The sequence below is a fragment of the Fundulus heteroclitus genome, chromosome 9 (genome assembly GCF_011125445.2).
Source record: "Fundulus heteroclitus isolate FHET01 chromosome 9, MU-UCD_Fhet_4.1, whole genome shotgun sequence".
Taxonomy (NCBI): Eukaryota; Metazoa; Chordata; class Actinopteri; order Cyprinodontiformes; family Fundulidae; genus Fundulus; species Fundulus heteroclitus.
The window spans coordinates 10,157,162-10,183,485 of record NC_046369.1 but is presented as its reverse complement, the minus strand read 5'-3'; the positions used below and the strand labels follow the sequence as shown (position 1 = coordinate 10,183,485).

At 37.3% G+C, this 26,324-nt stretch overlaps 1 protein-coding gene across 2 annotated transcripts; it reads left to right on the top strand.

Annotated features, from left to right (window-relative positions):
* Positions 1-1,097: 1,097 nt before the first annotated feature.
* LOC105938313 (dipeptidyl peptidase 9) lies at positions 1,098-25,307 on the top strand. 2 transcript variants are annotated; one of them, XM_012880003.3, is made up of 21 exons: positions 1,098-1,277; positions 3,478-3,568; positions 3,785-4,029; positions 6,192-6,304; positions 7,794-7,967; positions 10,956-11,124; positions 11,221-11,331; positions 14,518-14,646; positions 14,910-14,971; positions 15,071-15,171; positions 15,980-16,157; positions 17,127-17,286; positions 17,463-17,542; positions 18,168-18,338; positions 19,305-19,440; positions 19,577-19,722; positions 21,211-21,357; positions 21,516-21,668; positions 21,844-21,986; positions 22,581-22,692; positions 24,114-25,307. In XM_012880003.3, exons 2-21 carry the CDS (start codon positions 3,513-3,515, stop codon positions 24,204-24,206), a joined length of 2,679 nt encoding a protein of 892 aa, XP_012735457.2. In that variant the 5' UTR covers positions 1,098-1,277; positions 3,478-3,512; the 3' UTR covers positions 24,207-25,307. The 2 variants fall into 2 exon arrangements, with proteins under 2 accessions (XP_012735457.2, XP_035996895.1); XM_036141002.1 differs by lacking the exon at positions 1,098-1,277 and adding an exon at positions 1,469-1,487.
* Positions 25,308-26,324: the final 1,017 nt, after the last annotated feature.

Genomic DNA, 26,324 nt, shown 5'->3' with positions numbered 1-26,324 from the left:
ACGAGATATGTCTCTTTTAAAAATAGAACAACGTATTAGGAGTTTAAAAAAAATAAATTTCATTTTACTAGAATGTGATGTTTAAAATATTTAGACTTCACAAAGCTGGAGGTTAAAACTTTTATTGATTTCAAAAATACAATACAAAATTCTACAAATTCCGAAGGGGATAACTCGTTTGGCACAACGAGTTTATACAACGCGTCTCACCCATTGACAGCTGGAGCTCGGCACCAGCACCTCGCAAACCCAGCGGGGATAAGCCTGTTAGAAAATGGATGGATGGATGGATGGATGGATGGACAGATGGTCTGGGCTATTTATTTTTTTCTTGCCATCAAGATCTCTGCCAGCTGGCGCCAGAAAATGCTATTATTGGGCTTTCTTCATCTGGAAACAAATGCATACAAACATCTTACGAGCGCAGCCATGATGAACTGATGAACGCGCACAGCTGACAATACAGCGATCTGATTGGCTGAGCAGCAAAAATCGAATCACGTGACCTCTTGGACCGGAGCGCCACAGTTTAGATTTTTTATCGGCTATAACTTATTAATGTGCAAGCGAAAACGTGGGAACATTGGTGTTTTGAGATCACTGCTATGTGTAGCAACTTATCCTGGTGGAAGAAAGTTGCCCCCTGACAGTTCATACGAAACTTCTTAAGGAAGCGTCCTACAGATTCTGGCCCACGGCCTATCTGGACTTGTTTTTTAAAGTGCCTGAGACTATATTTGTTGTGAGTTTATAAACAAACAGAATTTAATTTAAAATATAATTTTTATTTGGCTTGTATGATTTCTACATTTTCAGAAAAACCTAATTTGGGGTTTTAATTATCTGTAGGCTAGTCTACATAATATGCACGTTTTTCTTTTTAAATTGAATTACTGAAATAACTTCCCTTTTTAACGTTATGCTAATTTATTTTGATGCTTTTTAATCAAAAAGAAAGTTTTTGGCAATAAAATTAGACATAATGTTTTTAAATGTAAATAAATAATACATAAATTCAAGGTTAAAAAAAAGAAAGAAGAAGTTTTGAATTTGTTTTTGAAGAGCTGGGTTTGCCTTGCCCGAACATATCCGGGGTAAAGGTCACCGTCGCTCACCGTCTGTTTCCGCGTTGCTCTCATATTAGCATTAATTGGCTAGCTGCTTTCCGGAAAGTTGTGCCTTTCATCGGTTTTTACTCAGACTCTGACTCTCAGTTGGACCACAACACTTAAACAAGAGAGGAGGAGATATATTCTCAAGGTCTCTGGGCAGAAAGAGTAAGCTACAACAACCTCTGTGTGTTTTTATTTTTCGGTCCGGTCTGTGTTGTGCTAGCTAGCTTGAACTCAACGGCTGGTACAGCTCAAAACCCAAAACTACACCATCTGCAGCGGGTTGAAGAGAATTTTAATCGTGCTTTATTGACAGGACACCCCGAGCCAGATGTTTTCCGTCTGTCAGTGAGCCACTTCCGCCTTTATCAGCAGGTGAAACTGAGTTTATGCTTCTGCCGAGACTGTTTAATGACATAACAGAAAATGGACAAGCTAAGTAGAACAACAACATTTTTCTAAAGGTTTCAGAGTTTAGCAGTTGATAAAAGGTAATAACGCTCAAACACTTTATGTCACACAAATTATGGGTTTATATCAGCTCAAAGTAAAACGAGTCTTAACAGAAACTTAAACGGATGCTAATGAGAAACGACATTTAAGATTAGAATATTATATCAGACAAAAAAAAAGCCTTTAATTGAGAAATGTGACTTAATGAAAGTTGTTTAATACCTGCTGACAGTTATTTTCAAAAAGGTGCTTTAATCTGACAAATGAGCCTGATCAGAATGTACATAACCTAATTTTATATGCAAATTATTTCTATTTGGTAAGTGGCACATTGAGAGAAGTGTTTCAGAAACTAACATTATTATGCATGTAAGAAATTTTCTAATGCTCAGATAGATTAATTCACAGCATTTGAGTTAAGCGGAAGCAGACATATGGATGTATTTTTACAGCAGCCCCTTAAACACCAGGCCTCCGCTAGTCCTCTGGTGACATTGTGAAAATAAAAAAAACAAATATGCCAAGATATTGGGGAGAGAATTGAGGATCTATGTAGTTATCCTGGGGTACATTTTCCATATTCCTGAAGGTGTTAGGATCTTAATGTTAAACAATTGTAATTAAGTATAAATTACACAGAGAAAGCCATTCAGGAAGGAGAAGTTGTCTTGGAAAATGTGCAAGTGAACCCAGATTAAAATGAAAAAACTTTGTGATGATGCTGATTGAATCCAATATAAAACAAGACCTGTGCCAATATTAGGAGGGGGAAGCCATTACTCCAGAAGAATACCAGGCAGAAGTGTGGAGGGACAACATCGTGCTGTACATGGCATCATGAGGAAGGAGCATAAGGTGGAAATATTGAAGCAACATCTCAGGATGTCTGCCAATGGTTGGGTGGGAATGAGTAACCCGACTCTCGCCAGATGGATGTAGTTCCGCAGAGCTCCACACAGCGTCCACACGTGTGGAGCTCTGCAGAACAAAATCCATCTGGAGAGAGTCAGGTTAGCAAATGGGTCTTCCTAATTACAATGTTCCTAAACAAACCAGCAAATGAGTTAGAACGTGGCTGAAGGAAAACGGAGCGAATGTTTTGGAAAGGTCGCCACATAGTCCTGATCTGAGCAAGGCTGCCTACAGACCTGACCCAGTTACAGCGGTTCTGTCTGGAGGAATTGGCCAAAATTCCAGGAAATCTTTGTGAGAAGCTTGTGGAAGGAGACCCAAAATGTTTGACCCGATTCATACAGTTTAGAAGACAACTGTGCCAAACACGGAGCTAATGTATGCAAGTAATATCAAAATTGGGTCGATTAAATTTCCCTCTCTCCATTTAATGGCCTTTGGCAAATAGAAATAATTTTGTTAATCCTAACTGACCTAAAACTGAAAAGGTCATGTTTATAAGTTACACGTCAGAAATAATAAGAAATATTTTGCGTTGATTTGTTAAACCTATTTAAATGCAAGTATAAATGTATCAATACAAGAATTTCATCACTTTGTTTTGGTAAAAGAAAACAAACTCCCGCAGAGTTCATACTTCATTTATGCCCCGTGCTGCAAAAAAAAAAAAAAACAGGAGACATCCTGCAGTACAATATGGCGTTACGGTGTAACATTTGCCATAGCTGTGACACAGACGTCAGACTGTCAGGGTCGTGCGGCTGACTCACACCTGGTGAGAAGTCAGGCGATCAGCTGAAGAGCTGCAGATCCTTGACCTCAGTTGCGCTGTTTTCAGCCTGTGATCAGGCTTCGGTTGTGTGGTAGTGTGCTACAGATTTATCTCCCTGTTTAATTATCTTTTAAGCCGTTGCTGTAAACCTTCAGAAATGTTTATCTTGGAGCAAACCTTTTTATTTTTCGTCTACAGTGTTCATGTCTTTACTTCGCTGTTTTGCAGGCGGTCAGGTCTGGCTCAAGGTTGTTAAACGGTTCATGCACAAGGTAAAGAGGCTGAAAACGGACGACAAAACAGAAGACGGCCAGGAAAGGTAAGAGAATCCATTCACGTAGTCCTCATTTATCAAATGTCTACATTTAAATAGTTTTGGTATTGCTTCAGGCTTAACAACACAAATCAATCCATTATCATCATGCTAGCCTTAGTCTCTATGTAACGTTTTCAAAAGCCCAATATATTAGAGAAATTTCTGAACACTGCAGATGAATAAATGGCATCATAAATGAAATCTTGTCGTGCCCGTCAGCATCAGAGAGGCACTGGCAGGCATGACGGGAGTGGATGAGCTCTCAGACAGCACAGAGGTGGTGGAGATGGAGGACGTGAATCCCACCCAGTTCCAGGTGGAGAAACACTCGTGGGACGGCCTGCGGAAGATCATCCACAACAGCCGCAAGAACACCGGAGTGGTCATCAACAAAGCACCGCACGACTTCCAGTTCATTCAGAAGGACGAGGCCAGTCCGCACTCCCACCGCATCTACTACCTTGGTAAGCTCCGAAACCTGAGGTCTAAAGACTCCAGCACTGAAAAGGTCCAGTGGATATGATGCTTATGGTGGAAAACAGTCAGCCATGCATGTTCCTGCTTATTTTAAAACACAATTTATCCTGGATGTTTGTTTTATTGCAGACACTGCAAAAATGGAACACAAAGCAAGTAAAATTTTCTTGAAATTAGTATATTTTTACTTCACTTGAGCAGATAAATAAGACTATTTGCCAATGGAGTGAGTATTTTTTACCCCTAAAATAAGATAATTGGATATCCTGCACTTGAAACAAGATGATGGAGATGAATTGTTCTTTTATTAAGTGCAAAAATCTTATTCCATTGGCAAATAGTCTTATTTAGCTGCTCAAATCAAGGAAAAATACACAAATTTTACTTTGAGTTCCCTTTTTGCACTGTAATATAGACTGAACCGACAGATAGTTAACCTACGTTTTTTTTTTTTCAGACTAACATAAGTTTTTCTGCAATGTTATACATGCTGGATTAACGAGGAAAGGAAATCAACAAATAAAACAGTTGAGGAGACAAAACATGCGTCCTCTATCGCAGTGGTTCTCCCTCCTGGTCCTCGGGTACCACTGCCCTGCATCCTTTAGGTGTCTCCTTGCTGTCACACACCTGACACATATGTAGGAATGTTTACCAGGCTGCTGCAGCAGCTGGTGGCCGAGGAGCTCATGCATTCCTTTGATTCAGGTGTGCCGCAACAGAGAGACATCTAAAACATGCAGGGCGGGGGTGGTCGAGGACCAGGATTGAGAACCACTGATCTGTCGTTTTATGTGGTTGTCGTTACATTAAAAGTCAAAGTAAATAGAATCTCAGATTTATAAAAACATTTGTCCTTTATAAATGTAAAATCTGAATAAATTTCCGCTCTGAAAAGGTGATTTCAGGGAGTTTTGACCATTTTGAAAGATCTGTTTATAACCGGGGTCTGTTTAAAAGCTCATTTCATGTTCCTCGAGTTGCAGACGCTGTACGCTTTATGCTGCTGGAGAAAATGGGGAACACATTCAGGGACACAATTTTTGCTTTGTTGGCAAAACTCTGTTTTTGACAAAAGGTCAGATGCGTTTCTGCAAGAAAACAGGAAATTCTAACGTTTCATTCGACTGCTAACGCTTCTTCAGGAATGGCAAATTCAGCTAAACGCACGCGATCCTTTTCTTAGGGCGGTTCAGTTAATCGGATTGTACTTAAAATTTGGCTCCAGTCACAAAAGCAATGCAGTCTAGGATATAAAACCGAAATGTTATTGAAAGGATTTTCTCACGTTCCATAACCCAGACATGCTCTTCAATCAATTGATCAAAACTTTATTTATAAAGTGCTTATACACACAATAAGGCAACCAAAGTGCTGCACAGGCGACTAAAAAAACAACAAAGTAAAACCATAATAAAATAAGCAGTAAGCAATAACAACACAATAAAAACAACGGGACAAACAAAAGGTAAAGGACTGGTCTACTGATCGTGCTCTTCGGAGTTAAGTCATTGTATAAAAAAAAACAAAAAAAACGTAATCTTCAGAACTCTACCAGCACCATAACTGTGTAGGAGCTCAGAGAGATGCTGCTGGGGCAGACCATTTAAAAACTAAGAGTAAACCTTATAAAGCAATTAAAAAAGAAACACGGAGTTCTTATTTTGACCTTAAAGTGCAATAAAAAGCAGCTGTACTTTCAAACTGAATTATACTAAATATATAATAACGATGATGTTGAACACAATCGTGATTTCAGTATTCTGAAGTTACTTTAATTTGAGACGTTTTTAATGCACTGTTATTATGCAGCATTTTTATAAAGCATCTGACTTTGTCAGGGTGGATATTTCTCAGGCACTGATAAAACTTACCAAATAACCGACTCAGTTGTTGTTCATTGAAGTTTTTGTTTGTTCTTTTTCACTTCATTTTGTGTGCTAGCATGTGGCCATTTTTGTTTGTCAGGCCAATTTAATGTCAACCATTAAGGCCTGAAAGGCTCACAAACAAGAACAGAAATTAGGTTTGCGTCTGTCATAAAACTTCTACACCGCACTTTGCAAAACAAACTTGTGCAAAATCATCACCATGAATGGTGAAGCCGATCTCATAGTGCATGACGGCACTTTGCCATCTTTCCTCACAGGAATGCCTTACGCCAGCCGAGAAAATGCTTTACTCTACTCAGACATTCCCAAGAAGGTCCGCAAAGATGCGCTGCTCGTGTTGTCGTGGAAGCCGGTGCTGGATCATTTTCAGGTGAGGGGGGGTTTGTGGGTCTGCGTCTTTATTTTGCCATTTTTTTCTTGTTTCTGAACAACTATGACATATGCAGATGTTTATGAGTGACAGAAAAAATGCATACAGCCCTTTGACCACGTAGAATGTTTCAGATAATGAAATTTTAATATCGGTTAGATGACTTAAGTAAATACAAAAGGCAGTTTTAAAATGATTTTATCTATGAATTAAAAAATCTATAGTATAAACCCCTTTTGTTTCATTGAGCTATTCAGTGGTGGACTTGCTGATGTGTTTCGGGTTATCATCCTGCTTCATAACCCAAGTAATCTTGGGCTTAAGGTCACGATTCGGGGGACCGGCCTTTTTAGGATCTTGGTGGAGAGCAGAATTCATGGTTATATCTATTATAGGAAGTCGGCCACATTAGTTGGTTCTACACCTGTTGTAATTGCACACACACCTTCTAAATAGTTTATCCTTTGTCTTGTTTGTCAACAGAATTTTCCTCAAAGGTGTTTTGGATCATCAGGATCATTTCTATCAAATATGAGATGGGTTTTTGTGTTAGGCGTAGGTACAGGTGCCCCATTTCAGCTGCAGAAAGCTTAAAAACACGCAGCACAAGATGCTCGTGACACCGCTGGACGTCTCGAGGCGCCCCAAGGCGCGTCCGCCATAGACTGCATGTAAAGCCGATGCCCTTCAAAAGGCGTTTGGTCTGAACGCAGCATTACTGTTGAATCATGAGCTTTGACCTTAAGTCAGCCAGAGAGGACTGCATTGCTTTAGATGTTGTTCTGGGTTGTTTTTTTAACCTCATGGATGAAGTGTCAAATGTGGATTGGAGGTATTTTGGTTGGCCGGTGAGTCCTGGGAAGATTTACCTGTGTTCATGTTTTCCCCATTTGTGGATAGTGACTTTTTGTTCAAAAGTCCCGAAACCTGAGAAATTGCTTTGTACATTTTTCCAGGTTGAAAAAAAGTCAATGATTTAATATTTCTAATTTGTCTTTTCGCATACTTTGTGTTGTCAGACAGGTGCTGTTTGACAATTTTCTTAATAATTACACGTCCAGCAGTAATCAGGCCTTGGTGTAGCTGGTGAAATTAAACTGGGTAATCACAGTTATTTAACAAGGGGGGAATTACTACTTCACCTTGGACCAGGTGAGTGTTTTATAGCTTTTTCCCCCCTTAATAATAAATAAAAAATAATTAAAAACTGCGTCTTATATCATTTCTGTTTCATATTATAATGTGTTTGATCATAAACATTAGAAGGTGGCAAACAAAAAATAAATCTGTCAAGGGGAATTCTGTTTAAGTAGATAAAAACGGAACCAAAGAGAAAAAACAACAAGGGGTGTTTTGATTTGTGTGTCCGTCTTGTCATCTTTTCCTACTATTTGTTTTCCTCCCCCCCCCCAGCTAACCCTTTTTTTGACATTGCTATGATCAGCCTGATTCATCACGCCGTGTGTCCTGCTGTCACCTCTGACCCCAGGCCAGTCCTCATCACGGGGGCTTCTCTCGGGAGGAGGAGCTGCTGCGAGAGCGAAAACGTCTGGGAGTGTCGGGCATCACCGCCTATGACTACCACCAACCCAGTGGGCTCTTCCTGTTCCAGGCCAACAGCAGTCTGTACTACTGTCGGGACGGCGCTTGCAACTCTTTCATTGTGAGTTAAAGAACAGCTGCGTGAGAATTTCACTGCTTCAAATAAGAAGAAGAACTATAAACATTTTTAGGCTGCTTTGCAAGAGTGGAGTAGTCTTTATCCCAAGGGTGAGAAATCTAGATTCAAGTTTTGTTTTAACATGAGGCATTACTTAAAGCTGCAAAATACGTCATATTGCTATCATTGGTGCTTTTTCACTGAGAGCAAAAGCTCATCAAAGGGTTTTAATGCACCACTTGGTAGGCTATAATATTTCAAGAGCATTGCATTAAAATTCTGCTTTCCAGTAATATATTTGGCAATTATGGACTTTTACTTTCCTTCCTACGTATAACTGATTCAGGTTTTAGCAACCAAGATCATAAAGCTTATAGACAATGTTGGGGTCATCGTGATGATAGAACAGAGAGGAATGTGGTCTTAAAAATTAATAATATTGCATTATTTTTTCCTAATATCGTTATTGAAATGTTTTTATATGTAAAATATATATATATATATATATATATATATATATATATATATATATATATATATAAATGCAGCTGATTTCCAATCATCCTACTCTTCCTGAAAGAAAGAGAGAAAACAACAGTTTTACTGCAGAGCAGTCGGAAAAAAGTTGTCTGCTGTTCACGGTTTTGGGCAAAGTCATGTCTTAATTCAGTTTCAGTTTATTTTCCATTTGTAGTATAAAATAAAGAATTCACATCTGTTGAGCTCACACAAGTTACCAAAACACCCGGTAGGTAGCCATGGATAGAAACGTCTCCTCATGAAAAACTCTGAAGGTGGTCCACTTCTCTAATGTGGTGCATTTCTGTGCACATTAAATCATTTAAACAATAATTATGAAAAATATGGAACTTCTGGTGACCTTTTGGAGTTATGGAGTGAATTTTGTCGTTTTGTAAATGGGAATTTGAAGGAAAAAAAAATGTAATCCAGAAATTGAACTTTGCAAAATGTCTTAATCAAAAAAAAGTTTTGAGAGTAACTTTGGTATTTTCTCAGATTTTATTTTCTCCCCAAAAAAATCGAAATTCCTTTTTTCTTCATATTTAATTTTTTCAATTTTTATTTTTACAGATTTTATATTTTCATAGTTTTATATTGTTTTTTACGAAAAACAAGTTGTTACAGATAACTGGCAGAAAAATATGTTTAGAGATAGCAGTCATTGATTTATTTTGGTAAAGGTATCGCTGATGTCAGCAGCTTATTTGTATCGACAGGACAACATATATATATATATATATATATAAAAGAAAATACCATGGATCAAAAGAAAAATACAGAAACGTTTCTTTCCCCTGTGGGTTTCCCTTCGACTGGCACATACATTCATATAAAAAGGTCATTACAGTCATCAGGGACAACTCCTGTGCAGCTTCTTTGTTCACTGAAGCTGCAGCTTCTCCCCCTGGAAAAACTCCCTTGGTTCATCAGCATATTGAGCAGAGAGCGGGTAAATTTATGTCCTTTATGTTGAGGGATTTGTGCAGGTTTGTCCTTGAAGTTTTTTTTTAATAACCCATAGAAATGTAAAATATCCCTCGCAGTACATATTTTGTCTGCTGATTAACAGATATTATTTCAAAGATCCAACAAAATCATTACACGATTGAGAACAGAAATAACTATTTAGCATCATTTTAAAATAATCAAATTATTGCATGGCCTACTACTAGTACATATGCATATAGCCAAAATGTTACATAAAATCATATGGTTGTCATATTACAACCATAATCATTTTTTTGTTTGTTTGTTTGGGGTTTTCTTAATAGACTAACACAAAGTAGCTCAGAATTGTTAAGTAAAAAAATATGTGGTTTTAAATTATTATTTTACAAATACAAATCTGAAAAGCATGACATGCATTTGTCTTCAGTCCCTTGAGTTAATATTTTGATTTATAATCTCTCTATTACAGCTTCCCAACATCAGGAAAACATGCAGCTGTGATACTTGATACAGTGACTGAATATCGATATCGATTAAACGTTCTTTCCCCAAATCAGTTCTATCTTTTCCTCCATCAATAAAGTCCCCACTGCTATTTTTGAGCTTTAACATCTCAGCCACAAAAAAAAAAAAAAATATCAACATTCAGTTTGGGTCTCAAGGTAGTTAAAGTCTATACAACAGACAAAAAAAAAACCCACTTGAAATGAAATATCCTGCCATGTATTGGATCTAAGTTGTCCTTTGCAGTTGTTATATTGCACACACAGACATTAGGTTGGCATTTGTGATTAATTATGTTGTGTAGCTTAGTGTTTGCCTGCCGCATACCCTTCCTTGCAGAATGGTTCTAGCTCAGTCAGAGTGGATCTAGAGCTTTTGCAAACAATTATTAACTCTTGACATGAACACTGACTTAGATGAGAGCTTTTACTCACCTTCTAAGAGACAAATATTATTTTATCTAAACCTTTCTAGCTCTGGGTGTATAATAAGGGTTGTTTTGGTGTTTATTCCAGATCTGTCCTGTATTTAACTCCCATTTATTTTCTTATCAAAGTCGCTATCCTGATGAATTATCCCCACAGCATGAAGCTGGCGCAGGCATGTTCTTGGTGGGGATGGTGCATTCAGGATCATGTGTAGCAAATGGTTGTTTTTTTTTGATACGTCATGTGATCAGAGCACATTTTTTTATGTTTGTACAGCTCCTCCAGAGTTTCCATTGGGCCTCTTGGCTGCTTCTCTGATAAATGCTGTATTTACCCGCTCTGTCGGTTTAAACAGTCTGTGCCACGCTGTTTCACAGAAAACATGTGAAAAAGTCCGAGGGATGTGCATAGTAGACTGATCGGGGCTGTCGCTACTTCTGTTTATATCTTTCTATTTGTGCTGGGATAAAACAATACATTTTTAAGTTCAATTCAGAGTTCTGGTATGCTGAAAATTTTGCATTTTAAAATAAAATGTTGCTGTTTTACCTGTCGAGTCGAATGTCGAACAATTTGTGTGCTTTTCCAGACCTCTCCGATGAATCCCACGGAGGTCAAGGGCCAGAATAATGGCACACGCATGGACCCCAAAATCTGCCCCGGAGACCCTAAATTCATCGGTTTTATCAACAACAACGACATTTGGGTGACAAATATAGAGACCGGAGAAGAGAGGAGACTCACATTCTGCCACAAAGGTCTGGACTGGATCAGGGTCACATTTCCTTAAATGCAGCTTTTTTCTTCTTTTTTTTTTATTGATTAACTGTTTTTCCATCTTTTTTTTATTACAGGCATTGGTGACTCTAAAGATGATCCTAAATCAGCTGGTGTTGCCACGTTTGTCACTCAGGAAGAGTTTGATCGCTTTACTGGATACTGGTGGTCTCCGGCTGCTCGTGAAGGTAAACGTGATCTTTTTTTCTCTTTTGTTTTATGCAAATATGTGTTACTAATAGTGTAGTGTGTGTGTGTGTGTGTGTATGTATATATATATATATATATATATATATATATATATATATATATATATATATATATATATATATATATATATATATCTATATATATATATATATAATGCGTGTGTGTGTATATGGTTCTACACCTGTTACACACACACCTGGTTCTACACCTGTTACACACACACATTAATGTGTGTGTATATATACACACACATTATATATACACATTATACAGTGTTACTAATAGTGTAGTATATATATATATATATATATATATATATATATAGATATATATATATAGATATATAGATATATATATAGATATATATATAGATATATAGATAGATATATAGATAGATATATAGATGTATATATGTATATAATGTGTGTGTGTGTGTATATATATAATGTATATGTTACACAGTGCTGTATTTCAAGTGTTTATTTCTATTAATTTTGACAAATATGGCTTACAACTAATTCAAATAAAACATTCAGCTTTCAAATGATTTTAGATTATTCCATATTACAATATTCAATATAAGACCAATCAAAAAGAAATCTACCAATCTGCTAAATATCGATGCTGGGGGTCATGGAGGAGATCAGTTTGTGGCTTTTCTGGCGTATTGAGGAAGCCCAAGTTAGTTTCAGCTTTTCTGCATCATTGTAGACTCGAGGTTTAAGTTAAGGGAGTTCAGTGGCCAATCAAGCACATTGATACAGTGGTCATTAAACCGGTTATTGGCTATGTTTCCATCCTATTGTCATATGAATTTAGAGGGAGAAGGTCACAAAAAAAGATAATGCAAGTTAGGCGCGGTTCCTTCTACTGGTTTGGATTGGATTACCCAGGCTCCCTCAGTGTCCTCACCAGGATTTTTTGTTTATCAAGCTAATAAATGTTATCGCTAGCTAATATGGTTCGAGGGTTTATAGCTGCGCTGATGGGCGTTCAAGAGCTTTACTGACATTTCTGTGTTGCTCTCAAACATCCGTGTCGTACTGAGCATTACGCTCATTTTTTTTATGAGCGTGACTGTGTAATTTCAGCATAACTTAATCTGAGCTCTGTGGCGTCAAGCTTCTGTGTAAAAAAAACAAAACAAACTCGACTACCCTGGGAACTACCGAGTTGCTTTGGTTTTTACAGCTGCTCTTCTGGCCCAGAAGGCCCTCCCCCACCGCATCCTGCATGTTGAAACAGGTTCCAAATAAAATTCATAGGAGAGTCGTTGTGTCATGTTATTTTGATCAGTTTTAGCAACACATAACAGCTCCGAAATAACTGCTTAGCTAACGGCTAAAGTTAATGTGCGTCAACTTGCGAAACAGCGGTTGCTTTGTGAGTGGTGCGTTTAATGCAATGGGACGTTATACAACTCGTCCACAGATGTCACAAAACACCACATGCAGTTGTTAATGATATAGGTTTTCCATAAGATCTTCTTTAAGTGTGTTTCCTATTTGACTTTGATGTGCACAAGTGTCCATGTTGAGGCGTTTGACGGCTTTTTGAGCATGAAAAGGCGTTTGGTCTGAATGCAGCATAACTCTAAAGATTCGGCCTCGGTCTCAGAGAACAAATTTGTGTTTCCGTCTCCCGTTTTAGACGTCAACTCTTTTTCCGAAAAGCCACAAAACACCTCAAGCGAGTGTAAACACTACTTTTGTGAAATTGAGGAAGTTATTTTAAACTTAGCTTTTTCCTTTTAACTTTTTCTCATGTAATCCTTCAAAATGCGCTTTAAAACGTTGATGGAAACATGGCTATAGGTGGTGCTGGTGAAGATTTTCAGTCATCCAGGTCATGGTCATTCCAGAAAAAGTAAAAAACAAAGCAACTGGACTTGTTTTCCGTAGTTGAAGACGTTTCGCTTCCTCTCCAGGAAGCTTTCTCAATTCAAAAAGTCTGGAGTAATGTGGAGTACCAAGCTTTATACTACTGCCAAACAAAGGCCTTGTAATGGCTTAGATAACATGCAAATACAACAGAAACAGGTCCACCCCCTTAGTAATGGGCGGTCGTTAAAGCCATTAAGCCAGCAGATTGAACCGAAACTGGTCCACTCCTCTGTAACGAGGAGTTCAAGCTTGGTACTCATCATTACTCCAGACTTTTTGAATTCAGAAAGCTTCCTGGAGAGGAAGCGAAACATCTTAAACTACGGAAAACAAGTCCAGCTGCTTTGTTTTTACTTTTTTTTTTGGAATGTCTATAGGTGGTTTTGGCAGTCTGGCCACGTGCAGCACCTTCCTAATTGCTTGTCAGCAGAAGGAAGCTGGAAGTGCTCTAAAATCCCTGGAAGACGGTCTAATGTGTTTCATCAAGCCCTAAGTCAGCACAGCCAACAGTCCAATGTGTTTTCATTGGACCAACAGCATGAGAGTTGTTGTGGCCAGCCATGGGAGGGAGCAAGGACTGAACTAAACACAGAGAACACAAAACTAGTAAAAACTCTCAATCCCAGTATACACAGCACAAACCTATTTTCATGACAGCTCCGTCACGTTGCGTCATAGAGAGATTAAAACTCTGCACGGCAGCTCCCTCTTCCTTTCTGTCCACAGCTCTCTACTGGCTGCATTGGGGAGGACAGGCGCGGGCTGATAGGGATGCACAATATATCGCCAATTTATCGTCATTAAAATATCACGGATTGCAGTATGCGTATCGCAGAGAAGCGACTACAGTGCATTAAGTGTTACCTAACTATTTAAGCACCCTGCATTTAGGCTCTCAGTGCATCAAATATTTATGGTGACATTTGTTGTTTAATGCAACAAAACAGCTTGAGATGGTAAAGAGGTGGTAAAGCTGAAACAAAACTACAACTAAATTGTTTCGTTGCACAGAGGCAACATTTTCATTAAAACCTTTTCTGTAAGAAAATCCTAGTTTTCATTGACCTTATGTTATATTAGGATGTTTTGAGAAACAGAATTTTTGCTTTTCATTAACTTTGACTTCAAAATAACCTGTAATAAAAGATGGAATATACAATTCTGTGTGTTATGAATCTATATCATCAGTTTCTGAAATACAATTACTGTAATAAATTACCTTTTCGGTGAGATTTTAAGGTGTTGAGACACAGCTGCTCAAAATGTTTTTCTTTGCCTCAGAGGCCGACGGTGGAAAGACTCTGCAGATTCTGTATGAGGAGGTGGACGAGTCTGAGGTGGAGATCATCCATGTCCCATCTCCGGCTCTGGAGGAGCGGAAAACAGAAGTCTACAGATACCCACATGCAGGTGTGAAGACGTGGCAATAACGATTTTTATCAAACAAACTGGTTTCCTTTTCTGTGATGAACCAGATAGACCAGAGTGTTCATGTATGCTCGAACACTTCAACTTGCTTGTGCATGAAAAGCGGGATTTGTTGTAAAGATTTCAGGTACATGGTAAGCTGGCCTGTGTCGCGCTTTTAGCCGTATTTGTGCAAAGCTGTTGCTGGTTTTAACCACCTGTGAATACTTTAGCAAGGGCTGTAACACAGTTCTCTTTATTTTCAGGTAGCAAAAATCCCGAAATCACTTTGAAGATAGCGGAGATCCGGGCAGACAGTCTTGGAAAGGTGAGTCCATTATAATTTCGTAAATTTTACCTTCAAATCCAGTCACAACAATGACTGACTGTATCTTTTCACGGCTGATTGGTGGTATTTTCCTCTCAGATTGTCAGCACACAGGAGAAAGTGTTGCCTGTTCCTTTTACCCGTCTGTTTCCCAACGTCGAGTACATCACTAGAGCTGGGTGGACAAAGGATGGTCGATAGTAAGTCTGTTATTCAGAAATCCAGAAAAACATCATAAAAGTCAATCGTGGCACAGCCAGAGTTTGGAAACCTAGCATCGCTATGTGTTATGAACTAGGGCTGAACAATTTTGGAAAATAATGTAATTGCAATTTTTTTTTATCTTAATATTGCGATTTAATGCGATACATTTTTTTCAGTTTAATTTATCATGTCTTTTTAAACGTATTAGGGCTGTACGATTTTTGCCAAAAATCTAAGTTGCGATATATTTCAACCATATTTGCGATTTAATTTTGGCTTTTCTCATTTCTGCATTAACCACAAGCAACAAAAATGGCCTGTAGACAAAGATGTCTGTAAACAAGGACTATTTAAAACAAGAAATTTAACCGTTTTTAATTAATCTGAATATTATTAGTATTCAAGAGAATAGCTTGTTGAGTTGGACATCAATCCTTGTGTAACAAACAAGTCTATGTATTAATCAGTTTGATCATACTTAATGCTATGGTGAGATTCCTGAAAGTTTCTGGTAAAAATGTATGATTATATAAACTCTAAAACAAATAATAAAATTAGATTATCCCACTAATGCAACTCTCTTCCCTTACATGTGGAGGCAAACCCACTTTAAACATATCAACAACTAAAGGACGCGTTTTATCACATAATTGTTACATAGCCAAAAATTGCAGACCTCTGCGATTTGGAAATTGCGTTTTTTTTTTTAAAATTGCGATTATATTACAAATGTTATTTATTGTTCAGCCTTATTATGAACTACAGTTCCTACGAGTCACAGGTCTTCCTCTCTGTCTCTGTCAGTGCGTGGGTGGTCATGATGGACCGACGGCAGCAGAATCTCCAGCTAGTCCTGCTTCCTCCGGCACTTTTCATCCCTGCTGAAGAGGATGCAGCTAAAAGACTAGAGAGCCTGCAGGCTCTGGGAGACGCCGTCCATCCCTTCGTCATCTACAGAGAGACCAGCGATATCTGGATCAATGTGAGGTCCTAACACCAATTTTGTCTTGTACTGTCTGTTTGTTGAGGCTCACAGCGCTAATGTCGTAACATCATACTGTGAAAAAGTATTTGCGGCTCTTTTGTTTTGGTACTTAAAAGGTTTAGATCATCAAACAAATTAATATCCGACAAAGGATAACCGGACGGAAAATAAAAAGCAGTTTGCAAATAATGGTTTTATGTATCCAAACCAGTCTGAGGCAATATGAAAAAGGAACTGACCCCTTGTTAAATCATGAATTAACTGTGATTTGCAGCCAGTAATACACTTTGTGAATTTATTATTTAATATAAAATTTTTATTTCACACAGTCCTGATTACTGACAGACTTGTACAATAAAACACTCACTGAAATTGAACTTAATGGCGCGAAGTTGGCTAAAACATCCTGCACCGATCTGAAGAAACTTCTGAACAGATAAGAAACAAAGTCACTGACTTTTATCAGTCTGGAAAGTATTAGTAAACCATTTCTAAAAGAACCACATTATCCCTATCAGGAGTAGCTGACCCACCAAAACTTCTGCTATAGTACAGCTCCTTACCCAGGAGGGCCTAGTCAAAGTACAGCATCTGATCTGCAGAGCCGTAAACAGGCTGTTCATGCTTGCAGATCCTCCAATATGGCCGAATTAAAAAAAATTCTGCAGAGTTGGACACAATTCATCCACTGATATTTATGATTGCCAATTATTACAACCAGTTTTTAAATTTGGCTGAAATAATCTTTACACATAGATGAGGGTTGGTTTGTGTTTTTGTTTTTTTCTTTAGCCTGAAAGGTAAAAATCATCATTTGAAAACTGCCTTTTGCATTCAGTTTGGCCATCTTGGTTAAAATGTATTTTTTTATTTAAAGCAGCAAAAAGGCAAACACTGAAGATCTGCCGGGGTTTAAATACTTCCTCACAGCGCTGTCTAAACATCGTTGCTCCTTTTGTGATGCAGGTCCACGACATCTTCCATCCTTTCATCCAAACCTCCGATGATGAGTTCACCTTCATCACGGTGAACGAGTCTAAAACGGGCTTCTGCCACTTGTATAAGATGACGTCGGTATTACAGCGGGGCAGCTATAACTGGGCTGAAGGATACACTCACTCTGAAGGTAACGCAGCCTGGTGTCACACAGTGATAAGGTGATGAATAAACACTGTAATCTCCAGTTTAAATCATTCACTTCTGTATAAAGATCTGTACAACTAGAAGTTTGTTCATGCTGGATACTTTAATCTACTCTTAATTGTTTGAGCCTCGTTTCATTATTAGTTTCTGTGCCCACAGATGATTTTAAGTGTCCAGTAAAAGAGGAGGTGACGATTACCAGTGGGGAGTGGGAGGTTCTGGCCAATCATGGAGCAAAGGTGAAGCCCCGCCCACCCAGTCTACACATCTGTTACACATCCCTAACATCTACAGCTTATCAGTTTGATGTTTTTATCTGACAGTGCGTCTCAGTGGACTACATAAGGGACTAATATAGGCAAGGCAAATTTATTTATATAGCACAATTCAGTACAGAGACAATGCAAAGTGCTTTATGTGATTAAAATATAGGAATAAAAGCAAGTAGGGATAGAATGTAGAAACAAAAGAGAACATTTAAAAACAGTAAAACAGTTTAACTTGAACATTCAAAGGCAATTTTAAACAATATAGGCTGAGTTATTTGGACAAACTATTTCTTTGTTACTCAAAACTGGTAAAATGTGAACAAGAGTTTTGAAGCTCATTTTAGGCCCTTAATGGTTATTATCTGGTCATTTTGATCTGAAATTTTCTTTTCTGCTGACTTTAGTATTGTTTTCAAATCGTACCTACTTTTCAGAATAAACCTCCAATCTTTACATTTATGCTTATAATAATAATAATAATAATAATAATAATAATAATAATAATAATAATAATAATAATAATAATAATAATTAGGACTAAAGGAACCTGCAGAAATGAGCTCAAGATATTTTTTTTTCTCCAATTTTGGTGCAGCGATCTTGCAGCCCTCAGATTTGGGTGGACGAGGAGGCGAAGCTGGTTTATTTCCAGGGAACCAAAGACTCTCCTCTAGAGCACCACCTGTATGTGGTGAGCTACGAGACGCCGGGTGAAATCGTCAGACTCACCAAACCCGGATTCTCCCACAGCTGCTCTGTGAGCCAGGTACGTCTGGCCACACAAACACTGACACCTGAATTATCTGGTTTACATGTGGTTGGGGTTCGCATTAGGTAATAGTTTAACTTTAGGTTGCTATATGTTGCATCTGAAGGAAAATTGCAGAGTAGTTTCTACTTCTATCAGTATCACTGAAACAAGTAGAAGACGGTCCTTTTTCTCTTCGTGTCGTATTTGTAACATTTTTGAGACTCTCTGATCTCAGTTAAACAGTTAAACGGTGTTTGCGTTTTCTTTTTAGTTTTTGTTCTAGATTAGCAGGGTTCCCGCGAATCCTTAAAAAGTCTTAAAAGGCATTGAATTCTGTAATATAAAACTAAGGCCTTAATTGGCATTAAAATGTCTTAAATCAATCTTTCTTTGGTCTTAAAATTGTTACCAGGTCATAAATAGGATTTTATGTTTGTAATCCTTACCAAACAGTAAAATAATTGACACAATTATAATTTTTTTAATTTACCAAACGGCTCAATGTAACCATTATTGGTTCCGTCCCGATAGCGGAACCAATAAAAACTGTTGCGGCCGGACCATAGCTGCGAAAAAGAGTTGACACTGGTTATGTTGTGGTTTTTAAAACTGATTTATAGTTTATTTTAGTAGGGAACAAAACAAAGTTTGTGAATTCAGTTCAGTAGTTGTTAAAAATATATCTGTAATTTGTGTGTTTTTTAGCTTTCTTCCTATATGGAATGTTTTTCAAAATTTTAAACATGTCTACTGGGCCAGAAAGTAATGGTTTATGTTAAAATAAACATTTGGGTGAAGTTGTCGCAACCTGGTTTATCTTGTTTATCGTAAAGTTGGTCTTAACTTTTTATTTCAAGTGGCATTAAAAAGTCTTAAAAAGTCTTGAATTTAACTTGCCTTATGCTGTAGGAACCCTGGATTAAGCTAACCATAGATGTTGTGGATGACTAATCTTGAGTTTCCTTGCTTTTCTCCTCACAGACCTTCGACATGTTTATTAGCCATTATAGCAGTCTGACCACTGCTCCCTGCGTTCACATCTACAAGCTGATGGGCTCAGACAGCGACCCGCTGCACAAAGAACCTCAGTTCTGGGCGAGCATGATGGAGTCCTCTGGTACCTCATTCTGTTCAGCTTTATGTCTCAAACATTGAGTTATATCAGTTTCAAGGGCTAATTATTTGTCCAAATGTGATGTATAATTATTATTTTTGGGTGAGTTTTAATTCTTCTGTTGGATTCTTGTGTTTAGGGTACCACTTTGATGCTCCGCCACCAGAAATCTTTAACTTCACAGGGAAGTCGGGCTATGAGCTCTACGGCATGTTGTACAAACCTAACAACTTGGTCCCTGGAAAGAAGCATCCCACCGTTGTTTTTGTCTACGGTGGTCCTCAGGTTTGATCTCTTCCAATTTAAAGTCAATAGAAATACGACGGGTCCCTCTGTAATGTATTCTGCGCACAACATTTAATCCATTATTTAGTATCGCTGCTGCCTATGTTTAGATGTAGACCACTATTTCTTTCCCTATGAAAAAGGCAATGAATTATAATATTATCAAAAAGTCTGTTTGTTTCTGTAACCCAATTAACTAAGGTAAACACGTTATATAGATTAATTACTCACAGACTCTTTTTAAGACATTATTTCTGATGATAATCATTTTTTGTCTTACATATAGTGAACACATTGGAATATTACATCAAACTGATAAAAAACAGACATTTTAATACAGAAATGTGGGCTTAGTAAAATGTATGTTTAATACTTGGTTAGATGTTATTTCTGAAGGGTACGTTTGATGACTAAGCCTCATTGGAACCCATATTCTAGTTTATTGAATATGATTTAATAATTCTAGTCTACCTTTAGCCGATTTCTACTTACTACCTGTTTGGATTTTTTTTCTCACCTTTTTGTTCATTGCCTCTCATAAAAAAAAACATCCTAATCTTCAAAAGTAATAATCCTGTGAACCTGATCCATTTAGCAGTGACTTCCTCTTTGTTTGGCTGCTTCTTATAATCATTAGTTGTGAGAAAAACCTGAAATAGTCAGAGATGCGGATGTTTTTCTGCCTTTTGTTGTCCAGTGTAACCTTATTTTCAAACCCTCTCTACATTTTTTTATATTTTAGTGATTTATGCTCTAAGCCCAAGTCTCAATCTTTTTGCTCCAAGCCTAATTCAACCCCTAAAATCTTTGTAATGATATACTTTTTGCAATATCAGTAATCTCTGTGTTTATATTCCTCACTTCTTCACCATATACTGCACTATATAGAGTTTGGAGGATTTTCTTCTCAATCTGAGTCAGGTTATTTCAAATTATTAAGGGAGTTTTATTATAAGTTTTTATTAAGTTTTTAACACCTCAAGACTAAATAGAATACAGATTCCAATATACGGTTTAATCTGTACTGTGATAAATATGTAAAGCAGAATTTCTGAAAGAACAGCTGCTTTTATGAGCAAAAGCAGTCTTTGTTTCTCCGGCTGTTAAGATAGCTAAGATAATAATTTAATAAAACAGGACACTGAAGGTCACCACACACAAGCAAACACATGAATAACAAAACTAAGAGTCAGAACATAAAATAGAAATAAAACTTTGAACATATCGGCGAGATATCAGTCACAAAGAGAAGGCCAGTTTCAAAAGGCTGTCTGAAATAAGTGGAGTCATCGTGTTGGAGAAGCATCGATGTGGTTAGCATGATGAAGCTACAGCAAACCTGAACCATTAACAGACCACGTTCTGGTAATTTCAAAAGCAACTAATAGAAGCTAAATTATGACTAAAACTGCAGTACATTTTAGACAAAACATTATAATTAAAAGTAAAATCACGCAGTCGAGATGAACCCCTCTGTTGTTCTCCCAGGTGCAGTTGGTGAATAACTCCTATAAAGGAGTGAAGTACCTGCGGCTAAGCACGCTGGCGTCTCTGGGTTACGTGGTTCTGGTCATCGACGGTCGGGGATCTTGCCAGCGAGGACTCAAGTTTGAAGGAGCTGTAAAGGACAAGATGGTAAATTTGTCCAATCTTTCATCACCCGACACCAAATTTGGAGATTTATTTAAAAAATAATTGCAAAGTACACTAATGTTCTATGTATTTTCCCTATCCAGTATGTATAATACAGATTAAGGCAGTATGGTGGGTGAAACTTGTTGTTTTCCATCCAGGGTCTGGTGGAAATTGACGACCAGGTGGAGGGTTTGCACTACATAGCCGACAAGTATAAGTTTGTGGACCTGAGTCGCGTCGCCATCCACGGCTGGTCGTACGGAGGCTTTCTCTCCCTCATGGGCCTCATCCACAGACCAGACATATTTAAGGTCAGAAACACAAACATCTAAGGACCATTTTCTGTCATTTTACAACAGAAACTTGGAAAGGTTTAGTAGATTTTGACTTAAGGTCCGCACTGTCTGATATGTTTGTTAAACTCTTATTTCTTGCATTAATAGAAGAAAGATCCGACATAAATTTTGGGTTGGTTTTGTCGAGCAGGTTGCCATCGCAGGAGCTCCAGTGACGTTGTGGATGGCCTACGACACCGGCTACACAGAGCGATATCTGGACACGCCCGAAAATAACCAGAAGGGATACGAAGCGTGCTCCGTCGCCCTGCATGTCGACAAACTCCCCAACGAGTGAGAACTTCTCATAAAATATATATATATATATATATATATATATATATATATAATTTTTTTTTTTTTTTCAGACATCATGAACACATAGGCGTCCAGCTTTTAAAGATTTTAACACTCTTTGAAATAGTTAATGTATTCACTCTTCACACCTAAAGAAACTGTTTCATTTAAAAAAAAAATATTGGAGGTTGCTTGACAATTAAATAAAGCTGATGTCTGTTTTATTTTAAGTCAACTACAAGTGTTATCCACTGCTGCAAAGAAGCATCTCACTGCAAAAAGAACTAAAAATAAGTTAAACTTTCTTGAAATGAATGTATTTATCCTTGATTATTTGCCAATGGGATGAGTATTTTTACCCCTAAAATAAGATAATTAGATATACTTGACTTGAAATAAGATGATGGAGATAAATTGTTCCTATTTTAAGTGCAAAAGTCTTATTCCATTGGCAAATAATCTTATTTACCTGCTCAAATCAAGGAAAAATACTCTCATTTCAAGAAATAATTTCGTATTTTGAGTTCTATTTCTGCAGTGTATAATGTGAATTAAAGAAATTACAAACGTGTATCTCTCTGTATAATGCAGGCCAAACCGACTGCTGATCCTGCATGGATTTCTAGACGAGAATGTGCACTTTTTCCACACTAACTTCCTGGTGTCTCAGCTCATCCGAGCAGGAAAGCCGTACAGCCTTCAGGTACGTTGACAGAAAGACGTGCGTTAACGTACCTAGAGCAGAATAGTTGTGGAGAAAGAAAAGAGATCTTGGAAAGATGACTTTTCACTGTCCTGTTGTCTAAATGCTGGAATCATCTGGTCATCTATTCAGCTATCCATTTATTCATCTGTGTATTTATTGATCTGTCCATTCCTCTATCCCTCTGTCTCTTTGTTCATGTATCCATCCATCCATTTATTAATACATCGGTCCATCCATCATTCTTCTTATGAGTCCTTCTGTCCATTTATTCATTCTTCCAGTGGGTTTTTTGCAAGTTTTGTATTGAAATCCTGTCTCCAAAGGAAATATCTGCTGTAAATGTGTAGTAAACTTATGTATTTATACTTAAAACAGTGCCAAAAAATTGACTGAAAACATTGATAATTTTAGTTTGGAAACTAATGGATTTTTTTTGTTGCCATTATTGTGCAGAAACCCAGTATTTAGTAGGCGTGTAAGAATACATTGATCCACATCAATATATATTGATTAAATGAGAAACAATCCAGTTACATCGATCAAATAAAAATTATCGATCCATATTGTAGTTTTTAAGATGGACCTTTATTTTGAAATTCAGGAATATGACTATAGTGAACATGTGATTTATTATCATTATCATTATTATTATTATTATTATTATTATTATTATTACATTATTATTGTATAATAAAATTAGAAGAATCCTGTTTTTGATATAAATGCCTGATACACACGAGAGCTTATAAATGAATTGGTCAAATCACATTTGATTTTTTGTTTTATGTGAGTTGATATCAATGTAAACAATATTGCTAGATGGGCAGATGATATCGCATCACATCGAGTTGAAATCTTTACAGACTTTATTATATCAGCAAATATGGTATTGTCATCCAAACAAATCATCATATAGTGACAAAGCTGGTGATTTACACCCTAGTATTTAGTTGCTTTGTCGGTGTAGTCCAAATATTTATTTTGAAGTGTTGTTTTTTTTTTTTATATATGTGCTTTATTTATATATTTATATTTTTTTACAGAACCTGCCACAAAGAGTGTGGACAACAAAGAATGAAAAAATACTCCACAAAATAAAAAAAAAAATAAAAACACAAAAAAAAATAAACAAAAGGACTGCCAGTGTCCTAACTTTACAAGATAACTTATACAGAAAAAATGTAGTTATAAAAGTCAAAACAGAACAAATAAACTAATTTAGTTTTCAGGGTCAATTTTGTTCCTTGCAGGTTGGTGATATTTTGAAGTTTTAAAAATGTCCAAGGACGACTGCGTTGCACATTATGTGTTTTTATGTTTATCTTCATATAGTGGCTCTTCAGCTTGTTCAGGTTGTTGAAGTAAATTCTGTGGAATAAAATAAGATTCTTTATTTTTTCCCTTTTTTTTTTCTCCAGATTTATCCCAACGAACGGCACAGCATCAGGTGTCCGGAGTCCGGAGAGCATTACGAGATCAGTCTGCTGCACTTCCTCCAGCAGAACCTCTGATAAGCCTTTCCACACTCACTAACCTGGCCCTCCTACCCTCTTCCTCCTCCTTCTTTCTCACTCTTCAGCATTTATCCAAACCTGCTTTCACCACTTTACTTGATTTTATGATCCGCTGAATGAAATCTACACCATACCTCATCTCACCTCCGGAGTCATTCACCGGTCTTAAAGTCGCAGCAGCATTTTCAGCATCAAAATATTGCCACAGAGCCAGAAGTTTGGGAAATGAGTAAGAGACTCAACTCGCAGACGCCTGGCTTGCCTTTCATGTTGCATGCAGGAATAAGGTGAATGTTGAGCGGCCGTACTACACTCTGACACCAGTAGAGGTCGCTGTTCACCCAGGAGATGAAACAATAAAGCTTTTTTTTTTCCTACAAGCAGAAATCCAGCAACAGGAGAACACGTTGATGTTTAAAATGCTGCTTTGTGTACCGCCATTAGCAACGTGGACCATTTTTACACTGTTTTGAAAGAGATTTGCTGTTTATTCCGGTGCCATTTTATTTTAGCAACTTATTTCTGTGATTCAACTGACTGTTCTGCCTTCGAGTACAAACTGATGTTCAACAAAACACGAAGCAAACAAGCAACTCTTAAACCCCCTTCGGATGCACACTTTGTTGTGTTTTGCTTTGAGATTTGTGTCTTATCTGCTACAGGTTATTTTTATGCAGTTATTCCAGGAAAAAAAAAAAAGTTAATTCCACATTTTTATTGGGTGGTATTATCTAAAAAAAAAAAAAAAATCTTTTAGAAATGTGGGAAGTTATCTGGGACCTGTTCCTGAACGCTCGCTTTAACTTCCTGAAGCGCTTTCCTTTCTTCTGCTGCTGAGGACTTTTTTGCACAGTACATAATTTTTACCTTTGTGCCAAGAAACTGACCTGAAAGATGACGTTCGAGATAACTGAGGTGCCTTGGAAGAGTTTAGGAGCGCCTGCTCACATTGAAAATGAATCAGGGAATCAGTCAGAAGACTCAACACCAGTCTGAGTCTTGCGCCTTGTTATCATCCGCTGAATTATATGGTTATAAATGTACTCTCAGTTACTGAAGAAATAAACTTAAGTGAACAATCTTTTTTTTTCCCAAAAATCTTGGAACAGTGGTCTTTATTTTACATTTTGATGAGCTTTCAGTTTGTACTTATCTATTGGCAAATCTGCACGGTCACAATGCATCTGTCCACACATCTTCTCAACACCTTCCCAGTGCTGGGCGATAAATGGGTTTAATTGATAATTCCAATTTACATTTTTTTTTTAAGATTACATTTTTTGGGCTATCTGAATTTTTACTTGCAAATGCACTAATTGGGCTTCCATAAAGAGAATAGCAGAAATTCTAAATATATGTTTGGGAAAATATCTCGTCAAAATATTGTTGACTAAACTTTTTTTTAACTATAAGACGAGACACTTCAATTTACTCATTAGCTTTTTTTTTTTTTTTTAAGTTACACAAGTGAAGTGAATTCTGTTATTAGTTAATTATATAAAACCACTAACAGCAAACCTTTTGTTATATTTTCATTGTTTACAATGGCATTTTGTTTTACAAATATGTTTCACAGCTTGGATTTAGTTGCATTTTGAATTCAGGCCAACTCCCAGACCAAATGCTTGACATAAAAGCATGTTTTTAAAATAATTTCTTTTTGTGAAACGAAAAGGAGGGATAAAAATCAACCAGATTTGGTATAATTAGGTCTGAGATGTTATTATTAAAGGCTTGGTCACACGGGAGGATTTTAAAATAGTCGGCCGATTTTTCAAAGCCAGAGAGACGCCACACGTAACGATAAAAAAAATTGTAGATAAAAACCTGTTAGTTCGTACGGTGTGTGGTGTCCGGTCAGACGGCGAGTCCAACACGACACACACCCACAGATTTCACTTCAGATCATTCAGATGTTGTGAATCCTCCCAAGATCAAACCTGAGTTCAGATTAAATAAACACGGACAACCAGGAAGAATAATGGCGATAGTCTGGTGACTGATTTTAAAAGAGAAAAAACAAGAAAAACCAAAGGCATTGGTTAAAGAAGCGGAGACAACGCGACTGGGGACACTACGCTTGCTGCACTATAAAATGAAGGCGAGTTGTTTTTT